We start from the raw sequence: 15,510 nt of genomic DNA, 5'->3' as shown, positions 1-15,510 counted from the left end.
AGCCCTTTGCCAGCTGCCCCTTGTCCTTGGCCCGCTCCTGGCCATGGTCCCTGGTCCCTGATGCCGGCTCCTGGCAGGACAAGGGGGGCTGGGGAGAACGGGGGTCCCCAAGCTGGACGTGGTGGGGACCGGTGGGTGGGGGCAGGATGGGCTCCCGCCGCGTCAGCCGCTGCTGACTTCCAGACATTCCTCCTGTGCGTGGCCGGCACCACCTCGGCTCATAACGTGATTAAAAGATTAAAATCTCTCAGTTCAGCAGCAAGCAGCAAATGAAGCTTGAGACGGGGATGCTGAGGGGCTGCGGTGCCCGAGGCCCCCGTGACGGCAGCGTGGCACCCGCGGAAGGGCAGCCAAGGCCATCCAGGCAGGTGGGTGCTGGTGCCTCCGCCCTGCCTCCAAAAATCCAAAACTCCCCCCGGGTGGGCCCAGCCGGCCCCTCGATGAAGCCCTAATCCCCCCCCACCCGCCTCCTCCTCAGTGACTCCCCAGAGTCGGTTGCTTTCTGGTGGTTTTGCCTCGTTCCTGGCCGCTGAGCCGCCCCCCCGGTGCCGTGGGGCTGGCACAGGCCAGAGCCGCCGCGGGGCCATGGGAGAGCCCGGGGGGGCAACCAGCCTTCGGGGGGGGCAGGACGCACAGTGGGGAGAGCACGGCACCCGCCCCGCGCCGGGTGGCATCCCAGCCAGGGCCCGTCCCTGCCCGCAGCCGGTTGGCACCCGCCGAGGGTGCACCGACATCCCCGGTCCTCGTCCGGGGGCTGGACGGGCGCGTCCCCGCTGAGACCCGCCAGCTCGTTGCACCCCGAGCCAGCGGGGGCCGGGGAGGACGCGGCGGGCACGGCTCCCCCAAAGGCGCGCGGGGGTCAGACCTGCTGGAGCGCTGCCCCCCGGCCTGGCCCGCGCTCGCAGCGGGAGCCGCTTCTCTTGTAAGCACGAGGAAGCGGCGCCTGGAAGCGCAGCGGGGGCTCGGGCTGCGAGGCCTGACCAACCCAGACAGCGCCGCACGCACCGTCCCAGCACCCCGGGGCTGCAGGAACCGGGCGGGGGGAAACTGAGGCACGAACCCACCCGCAGGGCCTCCGCACCCCTCCCCGTCCCCCAGTCTGGGCTGGGGCAGGCACAGAGGGCAGGGCCCAGCCTGGACACGCTGCTCCCAGCACAGACCCACTGCTCCCAGCACAGACCCGCAGCTCCCAGCACAGACCCGCAGCATGGGAGGGACAGGGCAGTGCACGGGGCGCAGAGGCAGCCCCCACCCGCCACCCTCCTCCGGGCCACTGTCCCGCTCCGCACCAAAACCAGAGCTGATGGATTGTCCCCAGGGCTGGAAAAAGATTTCTCAGGGGCTGGGACCGAGTCGTACCCGGGGAGGCAGCGGCCTTGTCCCAGCAGCCCAGGGGTGACCCCGCGCTGCCCCCCCCCGGCAGGGCAGAGCCCAGTGGTCCCCAGGCCCTCCCCGGCAGCGGGAGGCTCAGTGCCAGTGCGGGCGGCCGGCGGGCTGGGGGCTCAGCACGAGGGGTTTGGTGGGGGCACAGCGGCGCTGCGGGGCCCGGCCGCTCTCCGCAGAGCTGCGGGGCGACACAAGGCCGCGGGCGCTGAGGCCGTGACCTTGACCAGCAGCGGGAAAGGGCCGGGCGGCAGCGGCGGCCGGAGGGAAGGGAGGGGACCCGCGGGCCTTGGCACTGTCGCCGCTGACTCACTCACCAGTGGAAACAGCAATCTGTGCCCAGGCCCAGCGCTGCCACCTCCAAACCACCCCAAACGCCCCACGGGGTGGTGGGGCGCACCCTGCCAGCTCCCCTTCCCTGGCAGCCCCCGCGGGGGCCGCTCTCACGCCCGGGCTCTGCTCGCCCCTACCAGGGGCTTTCTCCATTACCCTGCGGACCCGCAGCCAGGCTGGGGGGGAGCCCCGACACGCAGCGGCTGCCCCGTCTGCTGGGAGCCCAGGGGCCACCTTTGTCCAGCAGCCCCCAGGACGGCGGGAGCAGGGCGCAGTGCCTGTGCCCACACTGCCCGTATTCATGGGAGCAGCGGGACCGGGGCAGCGCAGGGGCGAGTCCCCCCCCAGCCCGGCCAACAAAACGGGCATTGAGGAGAGGGCAGCTGCCCCGGGCAGACCTGGGCCGGCCGGCGGGACGCGGCGCTCACAACGGGGGGGTTGTCAGCAGCCAGATGCTCCAGACGCCGCTCGCACGCAGCCACGGGGGCCCCGGGGACCTGAGGGGAGCGGGTGGCATGGCCGAGGGTGCGTGGGTGCTCTCATGCTCCCCCCTGCCCTGCGTGGCACCGTGTCCCACCCTGCGTGGGAACCAGGGTCAGCCCTCGGCGTTAGCGCGCAGGAGCAGCTGAGGAGCCCTTCCCCGGGAGGGAGGGGACGAGAGGATGCCAGGAGCGTCACAAGAGCTGGGCTGTGAGTCCATCGCAGCAAACGCCAGCCGAGGGAGGGGAGCCCAAGCTTCTCCAACCAGACCTTGCACAACCTGCATCTGCCCCTGCCCAGACCTTCTAGCGCTGCTCAAGCAGCAGGATCAGGCCCAGGAGCGGGCTCTGCTAGCACCCAGAGCCACCAGCCGCCCTTGGCCGGGGCCTGCTGCGCCGGGGGGTTGGGGAGGGAAACATCTGGACCTGCTGAACACTTTCCAGGGCGCGCGGCCAGGGCTCCCTGCGCGGTGGCACCAGCCCTGGGCCGTGCCCCGTCGTCAGCCAGCAGCTGTTCCTCCGTCCTCATCTCCGCCCTGGAAATTATTTATTTGCTGAAGAACAGCTTTCCCCGGGAAGTCTGCTCCAATGCTGCGGGACATCTTCAGTTACAAGGGAAAAATATAAACAGTTTGAGCCTCGGAGGCCCCGACGCTCTGCAAACACCAGCGCTAAACCCGGGGCTGGCGGCGGCTGCTGCGCGGGGTCAGCACAGGAGAGTGACGGGGTCCCCCGGCACCCCCCCGCGCCCAGGCAGCGCCGTGCCCGGGGGTGGCAGAGCCCATGGGCTGCCCGCAGTGCTGGCCGGCCCTTGGGACGGCAGCGCAGCCCTTGGGGGGTCTGGGGGGAGTTGCCCTTTGCTGGGGTCCCCCTCCCTGCTGCGCTGACACCCGGGCAGCCCCGTGCCCACGCCGGTAACTCCTCCACGTCCCCCCGAGCAGACCTGGCACTGGCACGGGTGCAGGCTGCGGGCCAGCGCGTTTACCTTATGTTTGCTGCTCTTAGTTGGTTTTGCTCTGCCCTGTAACAGATTTGCAGAGCTTGCAGCAGCAGCTTCTGCCGGGGAGCTGGGGCAACACGGCGTCCTCCGGGGCTGACGGGTAAAGCGGGAGCTGGCACTGACTGCTGACACCCTGCGGAGATGGGGACCTGGGGACACAGGCCAGGACAGGCACCCACCTTGCTCTCACAGCAGGAACAAGTGTCCCCACCCACACGCTGGAGGGAGCTTGTGGGAAAGGCCATCACCTCGCTCTGCGTCCAGCCAGACCATCAGCACGCTGCTCCCAGTAACCTGAAGGGCTGCTTGTCCACGGGACATCTCTAACAGCACAGGGTGACTCTGATGACAGGGATGGACTGGTTGGTTTCGCCACCCTGTACGGGCGGACAGAGTAACCCGTCCCCAGGACTCAGTGCGGTGCCAGAAGCCCCTTTCCCTCCTCAAACGGCTGCGGTGGATCGTGCACAATCCGAAGCTTGAGCTGTTCCCCTGTACCCGCTCGGCTCCAGCGTGGGGCCGGCTCCTGGGCACAGCCCCGGCTTCCCCGCCGAGCCCCTGGCAAGTCGCCCACCCTCTCCCGCTGGCTGGGCGCCGGGCCAGAGCCCCTCACCCGAGGGGGCTGCCCGCGCTGCCCACAGCCCCCCTCTGGGCAGTGAGTGCTGCGCCCCGGGGCAGCCCGAGGGGGCACCGAGCTCAGCACCCCCCGGTCTGTTCTCTGTTCAGCAGGGCATATAGAAAAACTTCCAAGAAAATCCCAGAATCATCCGGGTTGGAAAAGCCCTTGGAGCTCCTCCAGCCCAACCATGACCCTCCCCCTGACCGTTCCCAACTCCCCCAGATCCCTCAGCGCTGGCTCAGCCCGACTCTTCAACCCCTCCAGGGATCCCGGGGACTCCCCCCCTGCCCTGGGCAGCCCATTCCAACGCCCAACAGCCCCTTCTGCACAGAAATCCTTCCTCAGAGCCAGCCTGACCCTGCCCTGGGCAGCTTGAGGCCATTCCCTCCTGTCCTACCAGCAGATTGTAACCAAAACCCCCGTTAGATACTGGAGAAGCACAAACTGAGTTATCTGCAAAGGGAGCCTTGCCCCCAGCAGGCAGCTGCAGCACAGCCCCCAGAGGAGCCTCCCAACCCCAAGCCCTCCGCCCGCCTGCGCCCTGCAGAACTGCTGACACACAAAACCAGCGAAACCCTCCGGGTTGTGCCTTCAGGGTGCTCAGAGGTATGGGCTTCCAGCTGCTGTTCCCCCGTCCCTGCAGCTCGGGCACAGGGTGAGTGTTCCTGGGCAGGACGGCGCTATCCAGACCTGTGACTTCTCCTTGAATGGTCAGTGCAAGCTCATTAGGGTTTTTCTTTCCTTTTTTGTTTCTCCCCCTTTGTTACTGGCTGTAACTGGCACGTTAGCGATCTGATAACAATCAGACCTTTCAGATAGCAGCTACTTCCCCTCAGGCACCCCCTGGGGCAGTCACCAAACCTTCTGCCCTGCACCCACCGTCTTCCCGTCTCCATTTTCAAGCCACCCAGGAGCAGACTCTGGAAGGCCACGAGGGCAGCGTTACCGTGCTTGCCGTTCCACCTCAGGAGCCACGAGGCTCCCCTCGGCCGCGCAGCTGGAGCACGCAAGGCCTCTCCAAAAAAAGAGAAGCCCAAACGCTTTTTTGCGGCCGTCCCGACGCCGGGCAGCGGGGAGCAGCCCCTCTCCCAGGCATCAGGCTCCTGGGAGAGCAGCGTGTGGCCGCGGGGTCCTGGCAGGGCCGCAGCTCCGGTTTCTCCTGGAGGTGAAAAGCACGTCCTGCTGCTGGCAGGCTACTGGGAAAGGGCAAGGCCAAAGCGTTCCGGAACCTGCCTGCCTGGACGGAGCGCGGCCACGAGCCACAGGACCAGCTCGCACAGGCACCGCTTCGGCGCGGGGCCTGGAGGGCTGCCAGGCTGGCCCCCCCTCCCTGCCAAACGTATCGCGCTCGGGGCCACACTAAGCTCCTAACAAAGCCACCACAGAGCCAGCGCTGGCGTCACCGCAACGCTATCCCTCCGAACAGCTCAATATATGGGAAATTCACTCCAGCACACGCAATGAGAGCTCTCCCTGCTTAAAACTCGAGGCTTAAAAATCCTTCAGATCTATGCTAAATTGAGCGAGCAGAATTAACATATTTTTTCCTAAACAGAATCTGGATCCAATCTAAGGACTCCCTAATGGGACTTTCTCATGTTAGAATGTTTTAGCTACACTAACGCAAACCATGAGCGCGGCATCACGAAGGCTCCAGCAGCGCTGTGTAGCTCTTCCTGACATCAGAACCAAAAAAGGCCTTTGGAAACGCAGCTCCATCGCCGAGTTCCATGGGGCTCCGTGGGGGATGGCAAGTCAAACTGTTTAATTAGCTCAGCACTTCACAGGTGAGAGCGTGGAACCCCCACACCAGGGAGTGCCCTGGACCTTTAGAGGTAACAACCTCCTAGTTCAGCTTTTCCCAAGTCTGGTGATTCCGTTTGACCTCAACCAGTCTCCACACACACAGAAAACCAACACTGGGCCCGAAACTATCACAGCCCTGGCATTTTCCCAGCACTGAACTGGAGGTGAGCTCCCTCTCTCCCCACCCCGCAGCGCTGCGTGCTGACGGCCTGGTCTGACCAGCTCATCCAAAAGCGACACCTGCGTGTCCCTACGGACAGCCCGGGCAGACCGGGGCTCTCTGGCGCTGCAATACTTGTGCCAGGATCCAAAGCAAGGGCTGACAGAATTCTTCAGTTTCTGTGAAGTTCACCGGAACGCCTCAGCAAGTCAGCTCATCTCTGTAACACTTAAACACCAGCACAAGACAAAAAACTTTTAAGCGTTTACTCTTAAGCTACTGAAGTGATGAACACTGGCCCACTGTAAACACCCGCACTAAGTTTCCATTTTAAATCAATCTCAAGACTTTTTTACACGTTAAGTTGGACCAGCTTCAGTGATCTGCACTCACGTGCCTGTTCTTAAAAGGGGAAAATAGTCTTAAACTGCAAGTTCAGTTAATATTTTCATTAGCAATAAAAGTTCAAATAAACGTTCTGTGAAGCCTCTCATTTTTTTCTCCATAAAGCTGATCATTTCTTTATCCCACCACTACCAAAAAAACCACCAGTGACAGCTTCCAAACAAAATTCCATTTAATGAGACATACTCATCCAACACAATTAAGAGTTTTGGGCACTACAGTTTTATGCCTTGATTGCGTATTTCCGGACAGGGTACAAACGTTCCTTTCGCTGCTGTTTTTTGGTCTTCAGATTCTCCTCATGCTTATTTAATCTGCGTCGCATGGCACGAGTCTTCTTAGGCCGCAGATCAAGAGGCTTATACTTTTTACCCTGTTTGCAAAAATATACAAGTTTGAGCAGTTGCCAGGCAGCAACAGGGTGCAGGAGCTCCCAGAGAGCCAAGCTGTCTGCAAGGACACCAGCAGTGCCTTAAGCTGCTTCTTGCTGGAACTAAAAGTTTAAGAGAGCTTCTCACCGCTGGGAAACAGGAGTTGATTCTGACTTTTGTACCAGTTGTGCTAGCTTTGATTCAGGCTTAAGTAACAATCTTACAAGCCCCAGTTTTCCAGCACCTCTTGAAAAGTTCTTCTTTCCCTACTCTATATAATCCCAACCCGAAGAGGGAATATTCTAGAAGTTATAGAAACTTAATGGGATAAAAAAAATGTTTACAACTCAGGAAAGAGAGTATCTGCATTTCTGTAAACTGCATCTCCTAGTAAGTGTACTACACACCAGAGAAGTGATGCTGCCCAGAAGATTCCTGGCAAAAGCACATTTGCACAAAGTGTACAGAATTTAGGATAGTCTTGCAATAATATTTAAAAAGGAAACATACCCAGACAACTTTAAAACTGAACATAGAGTCTTTCTCGAGTTTTAAGCTGTTAAGTAATAATCTACAAAATAAGGTCCCTCCTACAAACTGGGTATTTTAAAAGAGCAAGAGAAAAAAGACCACTCTGCACGATGTTTGGCCTTACCTTGTAGAACTTCCTCAAGTTCTCCTTCTGGGTCTGATTGATGACAGTCAAGACCCTGGCAATGGATTTACGCACCACACGTCTGCAAGAGGGAAAACAAGAGCATGGCTCAGGACACGCTGGAAGAGAAGCACCACGGATTTAAAACCCGGGGTACCGAAACTACAGCCGAGTAACTCCCCTCGTACCCGCTGTAGGAAAACACCAGCAGCTCAACGGGCTCCGAGCAGAGGCGCACAACCCGATTTTCAAGCCTACGAACATCCGTTCCTCTTCCACACTACTTTGTTTTCCCCGTTTCACCACCCAGACGGTGAAAGCACCTCTGGATCACAGCGCGTCGCGGCCTCCCCCCCGCCCCAGGCCGCGGCTCCCGCACGGCACCGGCTGGAGGCCGCGGCTCCCCCAGCCCCCGCTCAGGCCCGGGGAAGCTCCTCCGCGCCCCTCGTAGCCGTTAACCGGGGCCGGGGCCTCGCCGCCGAGCCGGGCCCGGCCCGACCTCACTTACATCTTGGAGAGCTTGGAAGCGGCGCCGCCGGTCACCTTGGCCACGCGAAGCTGCGACAACTCCACCTTCAGATCGTCCAGCTGCTTCAGCAGCTCCTCCTTCTTCTTCCCGCGCAGGTCTCGGGCCTTGATCTTGGCCTGCGGGCGGCGGACAGGCCGTCAGCGCCGCCCCGGGACCCCGCCGCGGCCGCCCGCCGCCCCGCGGCCGCCCGCCGCCCCGCGGCCGCCCGCCGCCCCGCGGCCGCCCGCCGCCCCGCGGCCGCCCGCCGCCCCGCGGCCGCCCGCCGCCCCGCGGCCGCCCGCCGCCCCGCGGGCCCCCCAGCGCCGCCCGCCCTCGCGCCCTCCCCGCACCGCGGCGGTGGCGGCCCGGCGCCCGCGCGGATGCCGCCGGATTGCGCGGGCCGCGGCGGGGCAGCGCTCACCATGATGTCGGCACCGGCGCGGGGCGGGGCGGAAGGGACGGGAGCCGGGCGGGGCCAGGCGGCGGCGGCGGCGCGGCCGGACGGGGCCTACCAACCCGCGGGGGGAGGAGCCCGCGCCCGCACCCCCTCGGCGGCAGCGCGGTGGTGCCGCCCGCGGGCGCTGACGGGGAAGCGGCGGGGCAGCGCCGCCGGCCCCGGGGCACCGGCGCCTCGGGAGGGGGCTGCTGCGCGCCGCTCCGCCGCGGCGGCTCCGTGCTGCCGCCCCCCGCCGCCGCCTCCTGCTTTGCAGCCGCCGGAGCGCGGCCGGTGCCGAGGTGCGGCGCCCTCACCCCGGCAGCGCGGGGGATGTGACGGCGGGCGGAGCGGGGCAGTGGCAGGGCCGTGCGCGCAGGTGGCCGCGGGGAGCGGAGCGGAGCGGAGCGGAGCGGAGCGGGCCCGGTGGGACCGGCCGGGCCGGGCCTGCCCGCGCGGTGGCGCCGCCGCCCGCCGCCTCCCGCCGTCTCCAGGCAGCCGCGCCGTGCCTCACCGGCGGGAGGGGCTCCCGATTGACGGCCCGCGCCGCCAATCCGAGGGCCGCCTCGCCGTTAGCCCGGGCGCTCCCCCAATAGGAGCGGGCAGGGGCGGGGCGAGGCCGGCCCAGACTAGCGTGAGGCGGCAGCCGCGCTCCGCGCAGCCGGAGCCTTGGCGGCGGTGGCGGCGGCTTTGCCCGGGAGCTGGCGGCGGCGGCGCGGATGGTGAGAGGAGCCGCCCGGCAGCGCCTGCCCCGCACCGGCCCGGCCTCCAGGTGCGGGGGGGCGGGGCGGCGGCGCGGGCGGGAGCGGGCGGGGCGGCGGCGCGGGCGGGCGGGAGCGGCGGCGGCTGCTGCGGGCGCCTCGGGGCAGGCCCGGCCCGGCGGCGGCGCGTCCCCCCGCGCTGTCTCGCCCCTCACCGCTGTCTCGCCCCCGCAGAGCTCCAGGCCCGGCGGAGAAGCCCTGCCGCAGGCGGAAGGCCAGGTAAGGCGGGAGCGGGCGGCGCGGCAGGTGCGGGCGGGGGCGGCCGCGGCATCCCCCGGCGGCGGGACCGGCTCGGCGGCCGCCTCAGGCGCCCTCGGGAACGAGCCGCGGCTCCGCCGGGGGTCTGAGCCCGGTGCGGGGCCGGCGATGGCGGGGCGGCCGCCCAGGCCCTGTGCCCGGGCTGCGCGGAGCCGCGCTCACCGCTCTTCGCCCTGAGCGGAGCGCAGGAGCGGCGGGACGCGGCCGCTGCCTAGGCCTGGGCTGGCGACGGACCCGCAACAATTGCCCCGACGGCTCCTCCTCGTGAACTTCTCCATCCTCCAGGTTACCTCGCCTCTCCCAGCCGGGGAGGCTCTGGGTGTTTAGCGTCCCTCTGACAGGGACCTGCGCTCCTGCGTTGCCAGCACACCCCGGATTTTACCCGAGCTGCCCGTGCAGTGCTGGATAACCAGGCTGCAAGTTCACACAATCAGCGTGGATGTGTTCAGGTTCTAAACTTTTACCTCAGCGTCTTCCCCTTCACCGAATTCATGTTTTCTGTACTGAGAAATGCTCTGGGCAAGAGGTGATGTGAAATGCCCTTGGGGATAGAAGCTGGATGACTGTTATGTGGTGTCATCCCCCCAAAATTTCTTGCCCATTACTGGCTATAAAAATGTCAGTAACCAAAGGCTGCCCTAGATAAAGCATTCAGGATCAAGACTGCAGGTTTTCAGAGTCTGGATCCAATCTCCCACTGCAGAATAGAACCTGTTTTTGTTAAAGTCTGAGTTGCACTTCTCTAATAACCAGGCGCCAAGCTTCCAGGCTTAAACTGTCTCTTGGCCAAGCGATTCTAGTCCTCCAACCTGCAAAATGGGTCCCTTAATATAAAAAATGGTTAGATTTTGCAAGAGCTACCCAAATGCGATCCGTAATTCTCAGCATCTTGTCTAAGCTAAGGCAGAGCAGCTCTGTTGGACCATATGATGACTAAAATGCTGGTGTAAGTGAGTCTCCCGGCGTGCGTGTGCTCTCCCACCCTTCCTGCGGGTGCCAGAACCGCGGTGTTGGTAGCAGCCTTTGGAAATCACAGAACGTCGTCCTGGTGTGGATCTTGCTGGGGAGGTTTGCAGGTGTGGTCACTGCCTGGTGCATCTTCTCACCCGGTGTGAACCCTGTTGCCTAAAGAGCCCTATGGTCCCTCGCTCAGACTGTCGAGGGAGCCAATAACAAGCGCGTGACACCTGACTGTAGGTTGTGTTCGTAGAAAAAAAAAAGGTGCTTCGTTGTCAGATTGGATAAGTCAGTCTGTTTTAATATGTTTGGATGAATTGGATCACAATTTATGTTAAATGAAAGAAACAATGAGGCGTTTAATGAGAAGCAAAGAGCTTCTGGGCTGCCAAAATAATACCGAGAGCGTATGTAAATGTGATAGCCAGGTTCTTTGCTACAGAAAATATAAAAACCATTCATAGAAATTATATGTAGAGAAGAAATATTCTGCTGTGCTATGAAGGAGATTGCGATCGTTGTTTTATCTTGAAACATAGTACAATACAGCATCAGAATTGAGCTGGCAATCCGTGTCCCTTACAAACATTGGAAGATTTTATCACAAAGATGACTAGCTGGGCTAAGCCCTGTGTGTAAGAGCGATACAGACAGCAGCCCTGTGCTGTGTGTTCACCGTGCTGGTTGGGAAGCGAGATCTACAAGTGATAAAATGCTGAAAGCGCTTGGCAGTGCGAGGAACACCCAGCCTGCCTGTATTGTTATTCATTTCTGTGTTCCTGTTCTATTTGATGGAGGGAAGTAATAGAAATGGAGAATAACAATTCAAAACATTGAGAAGCTTATGACCTGAGCCAGTTCTGCATCGAAACGAAATTGTGTTGCCCGTACTGGTGCAGCGGAGGCAGAGATTTACGCAGGTGGGAGGACGGGGGCTGTAGCTCTCCCTCCTCTGCTGCCAGCGCCGCTCCTGTCACATGATGTGACTGCACAGTCCTTTGCTCGCACTGCAGCTGCGCTCGCCCTGGCGTGTGCCAGTCAGATTTCGCCTCTTTTTGCATCACTTTTATTCTGGTTTAGCTTTGTTGGCCTGAAATGGAATTGTTGATAAACTGCTGCGGTATAAATGGATAATGGGAATTCATTCGATCATCTGGACGCGTTACTTTCTTGGCTTATCTTTTATTCTGCATGGTGCGCTTTGGGCAAGGAAGGAAGAGTTCTGATGTGAAAGCCTATTCTGAGGTGATGCTATGGCCTAAATAGCTAAAATGTGACTGTATTTTAAACAGAAAATCCCAACGCCCCACCACCAACTCCCAAAAGCATGATACAGCTGTCAGAGTCTTATCACAGAAATCTGTGTGTTGATGTCTTTTTTTTTTTTCCAAACTTTTCGTATTTTTTTTTTTTTTTTCATAAAAATGTTCAGTTGAAGCAATCTTTGTAGAAGAAAACCAAGGACCTGTACATGCAAGCTTTAGAATCATTTTCTTTGGTATTCTTGCATAAGAGCATTCTGCAGGCTTGGCTTTCGTAGCCGAGTTGCTGTCTTTAAGCACATAAGCTTTTTTCTGGATATGTAGTTTTTTTAACCAGGCTGGAAACAGAGGTATGGAAGGGGGTATGTGTTGCAGCAGAAGGAAACGGTTTAAAGGAGTGGACCAAATTGTGTGTGGGAGCTGCATGGCGGGTCAAACAGAGGTCTGTTTCTCTAAAGTATGTAAGTTAGCTGCCAACACAAATATTACCTAGCGTTTTACATGTGCTGAGAGAAGGCAGTACAGCCCTGCAACAGGAATAGAATAGAATAACCATCAATCTGGTTCCCTGAGGATGTCAGTCAAGAAAGGAAGTGTGCGATGCCAAAAAGCCTGGATGGAACAGCAGGTTTAGAGGACTCGTCGTTTGAAGTATTTTTAATTATTACTATAATGGAACACAGACTAGAAGCTGAATTTTTTAAATATAATTACAGCAGAAGTCAGCAGAGGGATTTCTCTGGTGCGTGGCAGTGGAACAGCCCAGGAGCAGCTCCTGCTCAGGAGGGTGAATTCCCAGAGGGATGCCGTTCCCCGGGCCGTTCCCAGCGCGCTGGCAGCTTACGGCCAAACACCGACTTGGAGGGAAGAAGTGGGCTGGATGGATCAAAAAGCTTTCCTGAGCTCGTACTGCATTCTCTTTTGTCAGAGTCCCATTCCAGTTGGAAGGCAGCCATGGACACCTTGGCTGAGAATGCTGACAAGGTGCAGAGTGTGAGGGTAACTGCCCTCCGGATCGGACGCTGCCCAGAGCTGCTGTTGGGGCCATCTAGGAAATAATTTGACTTGCTAGCAAGGAGCCTCTCCATCACATCAGCATCACGCTACAGTGTACAGCAGTCATTCCGTTTTGAATTAATGAGTGCACATCAAAAGAGTTAAAACATCAGTTGTTTTCTGAGTAAAGAAAGAAAAAAAAAATCTATCTTGTAACTCGGATGCTTTTCAGGAACTTGGCTGCTCTAGATGCAAGAGGCATGTGCTTTTCCGCCCTGCTTTAGGTGATGGCTTAGTTCAAGGGGGCCCAGATTTGGCTCAGTCAACAGTTGTGTTGGCGTTTTGCCATCAAATGTGCATAAAATGGAGCTGACTGCAATTCCCTCTTCACTCTAACATGGAGGGGCAGCCCGGGGAGACCTGAGGCCCCGGTATGCCTTGCTGTAGGTTGACTTGGCTGCGAGAGTTATACTGGGATGTGCGTTCCCTGCAGCATAAGCTGGTGTATTGTGATTTGATCGTTGCTTTCAAGTCCCTGGACTGTATTTTGATGGCTTGTCATAACTAATGCATTTCAACCCTTGTTGTGCCTGTGCTTCCAAAATCTTTCTCCCTTCTCACAGTGGCTTACGTGCTTTTCCAGATGTATGAGGCTCATACCTCATTTGCAGTCTCTTCCTATGATTTTGTGGCTTACGTGCAGTGCCACAAAATCAAGATAAAACACAACTGGCATTTTAGCTGCTCCAAGAACTTCGTGTGTAAATAAACCACTAAATAGTTTAGCTTGTGAAATGTAAATACACACAGCCCGCCACAGCTGATGGTGTTTTTCTATCTCCCTTCTTCCCCTCCCACCCCTGCCAAGAGGAGGCTAGCCTGATGTTCTCTTTTCTATTGCTCTTTCATACAATACAAATGACTGCTAAGTACCATGTAGGTGGCATGCAGGCACCACCGCAGATTCAAGATTTGAGTTTGGATGAAAGGAAACACTTGTGTCCCCTTCCACATTGCTTCTGAACCGTCTTCTGGGGATTCCTGGACTCCGATGACCCAGAAACTCTGCCTTGGTCTGACTTTGAGCTTGAGCTCGTTTTTAGTAGCAAACTAGTTAAGTCAGTAGAAGAGCAGAGGCCCAACTGTGATGACATTTTTAGCCTTTGCCCTTTGTTCATCCTATACACAAAAGGTCATGAACTGCAGTGAAAGAGGGATCACAGAGGGCGCGGAATGGACAAAGGTGGAACAAATTGCCAGTGGCAGAAACATAAAGAAGAGAAGCAGAAGTTTTGTGTTATGAAGGTAATTGAAAAAGGCCACATGCATCCCGCGGTGATATCATGTCTCTTGTATTTAAAGTGAGTCTGCCCATAGTGAACGTAGGAGACTCTGCTGGTAAGGTGTGGCTTAGATGATCTCAATGCAGAAGGCAGGAAGGGACGACACTCTGTTTCCATGGTGTGATGTTAATGAGCAGCTCGCGTTGTTCTGGGAGAAAAGATGCCAAAGCTGCAGTCCTGGATACAGACAGGTATGCTTTAGGCAATAAAAGGATTTTTAAAGGTGTGCGTGAAACAAATGAAAAGCCTGATTCTGTAGACTAAGGACTTATTTGAAGCTAAAATAATAGGATTGGCACTGCATGCTGGATATTCAGACTCGTTTGACTTGGAATGGAGTTGAATGTTTGGTGTTGGCTGTTTCCCTGCAGGAAGCCTTGAGACTGTTCCTGCTGAGGTGTCAAAGGTAATGCAGAGGTGGCAGCTCACATTAACTCCGAGGTCTTAATTTGAGACAGTGTTTGCAGATCTTCTGGTATGCTGAGGAATGAACTTACATGTCCATGAAAGTACTAAACTTTACGTTTGCGGTAATAAAATTCTTGTGTAACTGTGTGTGCCTGCTATCTGTCCCTTCCACTCGCTATAGCAGTGTGCATCTGGAGAACTGCGTGTGCGTGTTTTTATCTTGTTTTCTTATATATCCCCTCCCCTCTCTTTTCCCCTTTTTAGGGAACAAAGTTTATGCAATCACACAGTCAGGTTTCCTCTTCTCCCATCTTCTCCAAGCAGCCTATAAATCACTTGTCCAATGTAGCCAGTGTTGCTGTACTGAGAGAAAGGTCCTGAAGAGTATCTAGCGAGTAATTTTCAGAACTCTGAGGAAGCTGAAGGAGAGCGACACGTTTGGGGCATCTGTTAAAGGGAAGTGCAGACAGAAGAGAGTTGTTGTGCAGGAGGCATCTGGCCAGCCACTCGGCGCGTGGGGAGCCCCGGACGGCTGAAGCCGTTTCCTTTGCAGGGCGGGAGAGCTGGGTGGTTGTGATGGGGAGGGAAGGATCCGCAGGGCATGGACGGGGCTTCCTCTCGCTGTGAAAGAAGATGGCTGGCTGGGCACGAGCGTGTGGGCTGGTGCCACAGGCTCAGCTGGGGTTGTATGTTTTCATTATTTTTAGAAAATGTCTTCCCTCTTGCCAGACCTTTAGAGATTATACTGCTTTTGCAAGTTAGCTGTAAAAATGGTACATTTTGGTTGAAAAAAATACTTTCTTGGAGAATTCCCAGTAGGAGTAGAACTGGTTGCATTTGCAGGTGATTTTCAGTCAGCCACACTGGAATTTGTTTACAGAATACAAGTTTTTCAGCCCCCTAGTTCATGCTGCATTTTTCCTTTGTGCCCTTTTGAAACAAGCAAACATCCAGGCAGAGAGAACAGGATTTGACCAGCGTTATCAACTAAATAAAATAGCTCCTTGTTTCTCTTTCTTCAGCTACATTTTCAGTTGCTTTTTATTGTTGCGTTCAAACAAAAAATGTCTCCAAAGCCTGGGCTCTGCCCAAGCCCTTTTCATTGTGTATTCTGTGTGCATGTTTATCCAGCAGTGAGCATAGCTGGTACAGAAACGCTCTAGCTGGTAAGCTGGGCCTGGGTATTGCTGCCCTCCTGGACTGCTGACCCTACCAGGGGTCCCGGCGTGGGCTCAGCCCGCCCGCAGATGCCTCCCGCAGTGCTCGAGCCAGCTACTGTAAAAGGAGCTTGGTAGGTCTGAGGAGCTGCAGCCACTGCAGTGCAGACGTGCCCCGAGGTGAACAGTGGTTGGGGATGAGAAATGTCTGTGTTT

General features: G+C 58.1%; 2 protein-coding genes across 3 annotated transcripts in view; one reads left to right on the top strand and one right to left on the bottom strand.

The window, feature by feature from the left end:
- Positions 1 to 6,339: 6,339 nt before the first annotated feature.
- RPL35 (ribosomal protein L35) lies at positions 6,340 to 8,254 on the bottom strand. The gene is made up of 4 exons (XM_074924036.1): positions 8,141 to 8,254; positions 7,720 to 7,856; positions 7,212 to 7,293; positions 6,340 to 6,558 (listed from the first exon to the last, which is right to left on the bottom strand). Exons 1-4 carry the CDS (start codon positions 8,141 to 8,143, stop codon positions 6,409 to 6,411), a joined length of 372 nt encoding a protein of 123 aa, XP_074780137.1. The 5' UTR covers positions 8,144 to 8,254; the 3' UTR covers positions 6,340 to 6,408.
- Positions 8,255 to 8,324: 70 nt separating this feature from the next.
- Positions 8,325 to 15,510, top strand: part of SCAI (suppressor of cancer cell invasion) — a 48,424-nt gene continuing 41,238 nt past the window's right edge. Inside the window, exons 1-2 of one of the 2 annotated variants that reach the window (XM_074924032.1) lie at positions 8,325 to 8,924; positions 9,088 to 9,132. In XM_074924032.1, coding sequence (XP_074780133.1) covers positions 8,872 to 8,924; positions 9,088 to 9,132 — 98 coding nt within the window. In that variant the 5' untranslated portion in view covers positions 8,325 to 8,871. The remainder of the gene's footprint in view (positions 8,925 to 9,087; positions 9,133 to 15,510) is intronic. The other variant, XM_074924033.1, reaches the window with a different exon arrangement.

This window comes from Athene noctua, chromosome 20 (assembly GCF_965140245.1).
Source record: "Athene noctua chromosome 20, bAthNoc1.hap1.1, whole genome shotgun sequence".
NCBI lineage: Eukaryota > Metazoa > Chordata > Aves > Strigiformes > Strigidae > Athene > Athene noctua.
This window is presented reverse-complemented; position numbering and strand designations above follow the sequence as displayed.